The following is a 4,996-nucleotide window of genomic DNA, read 5'->3' as shown; positions in this document are numbered from 1 at the left end:
GGTTTCACAGAGCACTGAGGAACGATGACTCCTACTCTAGATGCTGACCCAGTAAGCCCTCAATTCCATGGTAGCACTCATGGACATAGCCCTCCGCTCTCCCACCTCAGCCCTGGCTGAGTTCATATCCAGACCCATCCACTGCCACGCCCTGGGACTGTTACCTAATCCCATTAGGAGACCCACCCAGCAACCTCTTTTTCTCTGTCACTGTCTCCTTTGTAGGAGGTGGCCACAGCAGATGGTGTAGACCTGGCTCCTCTGGGATCCTGCTTTTAACTCATTGGTAGATGTCCCTGAGCAAGGCCCCAAGGCTGGCAGAGGGCCGGGTCACCCTGGGGGCAGCCGTCTTGCTGCTTGGACTCTGGGCAGTACTGGCTCCAGTCCAGTGCTCTCAAGGCCGTCCCTCATGGCGCTACATCTCTTCGGAGTTGGTGATACCCAGGAAGGAGTTGCACCGAGGCAAGGGTGTTCAGACGCCGGGCTGGCTCTCCTACAGCCTGCGTTTTGGGGGCCAGAGGCACGTTATCCACATGCGGCGCAAGAATTTATTTTGGCCCGGACACCTGCTGCTGATGACTCAGGATGACCAAGGAGCCTTGCAGATGGACTACCCCTTCGTCCCTTCAGATTGTTACTACCTCGGCTACCTGGAGGAGATTCCTTTTTCCATGGTCACCGTGGACACGTGCTATGGGGGTCTTGAAGGTATTATGAAGTTGGATGACCTTGCATATGAAATCAAACCCCTCAAGGATTCAGAAAGGTTTGAACATGTGGTTTCTCAGATAGTGGCAGATGCCAATGCAACAGGACCTGCATATGGACCGGGACACAAGGAGGATAGACACCCACTGTTCCCTGAAGCAGATGTCAGTGTAGCCCCCAGGAGTGGTGCTAGGGTGTTTGCAGCACATAAGGGAATTATGAAAGGATTTGTTCAATATTCTAATTCAATGTATCATGTATACAACAATGTGTCTAAGTGTGTAGAAACCCTGGTACATATGTGTAGTATAGTGGACTCCTTTCAACAAGGTCTTGCTGTAAGGTTCTATCTAGTTGCAGTGGTACTATTTAATGAAAGAGATCCAACTGTCATGAATGACTATAGAGTACCAGGTGGTGCATATGCTCGTTATCATGCAAACAATTTCAGACTAATTACAGAAACCACTTCATCCTTGATAGTAATTCGTGATGGACCACGACCAGGTCAATTTGAGCCAGAGACCTATACTATGTGTACAGCTGATCGTAGTCTACTTTTCGTTGGTTATCTAGGCAGACATTATTTAATATTAGCTATTGTATCAACCCAACTCATTGGGAGAAGTTTTGGTCTGTGGTATGATGGTGATAACTGCTATTGCATGAGAAGGAGCACCTGCCTTATGGCAAAATACCCAGCCTTGACAGATGCCTTCAGTGACTGTTCCATTGGGCATTGGTGGAACATAGTAGGACTACGGGGCAGTTGTATATTTAACACAACGGTGAGCTACTTTAATGAAAGCCTGATAAAGATGCGTTGTGGAAACTATATAGTGGAGGATTGGGAGCAATGTGACTGTGGCTCCTTCAAGCAGTGTTACAGCAACAAATGCTGCGAGTATGACTGCATGTTGGAGGAAGGGGCTACTTGTAATGAAGGCCTATGCTGTACAAACTGTACCTACTCTGAACCTGGGACACTCTGCAGACCAATCCAGAATACATGTGATCTTCCAGAGTACTGTTTTGGAACAACCAGTCAATGCCCAGAAGATTTTTATATGCAGGATGGAACGCCCTGTACTGAAGAAGGCTACTGCTATCATGGAAACTGCACTGACCGCACAATGCACTGCAGAGAAATCTTTGGAAGACACGCTATTAACGCTCATGACGTCTGCTATACAATAAATAGAAAAGCCAATCGATTTGGACACTGTACAAGAAATGATAGGGTGTTGAACTATGCTGCTTGTGGAGAAGCAGACATAAGATGTGGAAGGCTGCAGTGTAGCAATGTCACTCATGTTCCCCGGTTGCAGGAACATGTTTCATTCCATCAGTCAAAGATCTCAGGGGTCTGGTGTTGGGGAGTAGGCAGTCACTATTCCCCAGAAACAACTGATGTTGGTCATGTGAGAAGTGGTACCCCCTGCGCTCCTGAGAGGTTCTGTCTCAATAGCGCCTGCAATGCTCGTATAGATGCAATAACTTATGACTGTCCCCCTAAGAAATGCAATCATAGAGGAATTTGCAACAATAGAAGGAATTGCCATTGCCATGTAGGCTGGGAGCCTCCACTGTGCTTAAAGAGAGGTCCTGGAGGGAGCATGGACAGCGGACCCAGTTCAAGAAGAATTCGCTCAGTAAAAACAAGCCAAGCATCGATCCTATATTTGAAACTGGTCTTTGGTCGCATTTATACCTTCATAGCTGCACTCCTCTTTGGTGTGGCCACCAATGTTAAAAATGTCAAGACCTCCAGAGTTAAGGAAGTGATAGTAGGTGATAAATAAATTATAAACCAGCCTCCCGACCCCTGTACAACCATTGGTAATATAGAAGTAATATCAATATATATGATGAAATCAGTAATAAGATGGCAAAGCTGAATATCATGTTCTAGAAGTCTGCAGGAGATGACGGGGGATTTCCGTACATCAGGGGCGGTCAAGAGGCATCGATGTTCTCACATCAGGTCTCTTTGATAGGTCACTGATCAGGGCTGTGAAATAAATCTTGAAAAACCACTTGTTGGTGCCCTCTAATATTTTGTAAACTCTAAGAGAGCAAATTGAGCTTGAGACTTTGGCCCGGAGAGAGACCTGAGTCAGCAGCTGGGTCTTGACCTGAGTTCACTGGTCCCAGTAATAACAAACATTTTCATGGGCTTCTTTAGGGGCAGATTCATAACATTTCTCCAAATTAGTGCTCTTGAACACTGGGGTTTTCTGCTTCCTCTATTTAATCTCTTCTTCTCTAAACCCAAAGTGGGTTCAGGGTAATAGAGGGCCCCTCCCAACCAGCACTGTCTGTCTCCTTCTGGGGTGGCTGTGGTCTGTGGGGTGAGAGTGATGTGGGCTCAATTCCCACCTAGCATAAACTAGGACACTCCGGAGAGCATATTTCCCAAGGTGGGACACGGAGATCAGGAGGCTGAATGTAGCATTCACTGAAATTCCATCAGAAAGTTAGGTAGAAATGCCTATCAGGGACTCTGGCATTCAGAGGGAGTCCTGTGAATGTTAATCCCTCCCTTCCTTCTTGCATCTACAGTTCAGTGCACTTTCAGTGAATGTAAGCTGAGTAATTCCTGATGAATAACAGACACTAGTCTTTATTTTATTTTTTATTTAACATCTTTGTTGGGGTATAATTGCTTCACAATGTTGTGTTAGTTTCTGCTGTATAACAAAGTGAATCAGCTGTACGTATACATATATCCCCATATCCCCTCCCTCTTGTGTCTCCCTCCCACCCTCCCTATCCCACCCCTCTAAGTGGTCACAAAGCACCGAGCTGATCTCCCTGTGCTATGCGGCTGCTTCCCACTAGCTAGCTATTTTACATTTGGTAGTGTATATATGTCCATGCCACTCTCTCACTTCGTCCCAACTTACCCTTCCCCCTCCCCGTGTCCTCAAGTCCATTCTCTATGTCTGCATCTTTATTCCTGTCCTGCCCCTAGGTTCTTCAGAACCATTTTTTTTTTTAGATTCCATATATATGCAGACACCAGTCTTTACCCCTGTGGGGAAGGAAAACCAGTCTCCTTCTGTATCTAAATAATGTTCAACTAAATATTATTTTATAATATGATGTAAAATTAATAAAGTAAAATGTATATAAGTAAAAAGAAGCATTTTTATTATAAATTAACACAAAATTATATTGACTTTTCCCCATGTAATACAGGTACATGACATAGAATTAAAAAGACAAAAATCTCCCACCAGCCGAAGAACTTACACTTCCCACATAGTCCACAGAAAACCACTTTTGGTCATAACATTTGTTTCCAGGGTTTTCCTAAATGCACTCAGTTATAACTGTGCTGCTTCTACACACACTTTTGAAACCCTACCCTCTCATCTTCAAGTGCATCTTGATGGCCTGTCTTTGAAACGCCTTCCAATTTCCAATGTTCCGTCTGCACTGAAGTCCTCCATTGTTCTCTCGCTGCCAGTGCGTTCCATTCTTTTATCGGTGAACATTAAAGAGAAATTTAAATGAGAGATCAGATGAATTCAGTACCCACCCACTTCCACACCCTTGATGTTAATTGTGTTGTTGATGCAGCACCACCCTCCTCCTGCCTTTTGCTCCTGCAGCCTTCGGAGCAGACCTCCCCACTGGCTTGTGTGTGTGTGTGTGTGTGTGGGGGGGGTCTCCCTACCGGGGATCATCGGCCCTCTCCCTGGGGCTCTTTTGCATTTCAAGCTCAGTGTTGGATGAACACCAAGTCCTGATCTCCTTTGAACTCTTTCCGTTGTCCCCTTTTCTTCTCTTTCTGACTTTTGGTCCTTACATCATGTCTCATGGTTTGGCTAACAGATTCAGACTGAAGTCCAGAGATGTGTCTGAAAATTTATGGAGGTTCTGAGTAATGTGACTTTCCTCCAGAGAGGAATGACCCCACCAACACCCGTAGATCACCTTGCTCCAGTTAGGGACTGAGCTACTTCAGGCTGGGTTCCAGGGTGTTTGAGGGCTGCTCTGTTGATGGTTTTCTCTCATTCACAGCCCAGCCTTCCAGGGGCTCCAGTGAGAGTCTCGGCCTTTTCTCCTCAGGAAGCAGTAAAGTCCAACGTCTGACCTAAACTCTAACCAGACTATAGAGCATTTGGCTTGGGCTGGCTTTTTACTTCCCTTTGAACCTCCTTTTATTTAAACTTTATTTATTTAAAATTAATTTTTATTGAGATAGAATTGACATATAACATCATATAAATGTTGGTGTACAAAGTGGTGATTGCATACATTTATACATTGTAACATGATT

At 45.2% G+C, this 4,996-nt stretch overlaps 1 protein-coding gene across 1 annotated transcript; it reads left to right on the top strand.

The window, feature by feature from the left end:
• Nucleotides 1-290: 290 nt before the first annotated feature.
• LOC103003745 (disintegrin and metalloproteinase domain-containing protein 21-like) lies at nt 291-3,269 on the top strand. The gene is made up of 2 exons (XM_007174224.1): nt 291-894; nt 1,252-3,269. Exons 1-2 carry the CDS (start codon nt 291-293, stop codon nt 2,508-2,510), a joined length of 1,863 nt encoding a protein of 620 aa, XP_007174286.1. The 3' UTR covers nt 2,511-3,269.
• Nucleotides 3,270-4,996: the final 1,727 nt, after the last annotated feature.

This window comes from Balaenoptera acutorostrata, chromosome 20, assembly GCF_949987535.1.
Source record: "Balaenoptera acutorostrata chromosome 20, mBalAcu1.1, whole genome shotgun sequence".
NCBI classification, from domain to species: domain Eukaryota; kingdom Metazoa; phylum Chordata; class Mammalia; order Artiodactyla; family Balaenopteridae; genus Balaenoptera; species Balaenoptera acutorostrata.
The sequence above is the reverse complement of the archived record's forward strand: the minus strand, read 5'-3'. Positions and strand labels throughout refer to the sequence as shown.

What these genes read in the sequence shown, in the direction of transcription:
- LOC103003745 (XM_007174224.1), top strand. Translation starts at nt 291, where the DNA reads ATGTCCCTGAGCAAGGCCCCAAGGCTGGCAGAGGGCCGGGTCACCCTG. An exon ending in CAGTGTAGCCCCCAGGAGTG is followed by an intron (nt 895 to 1,251) that starts GTGCTAGGGTGT and finishes CTATGTGTACAG; the next exon opens with CTGATCGTAGTCTACTTTTC.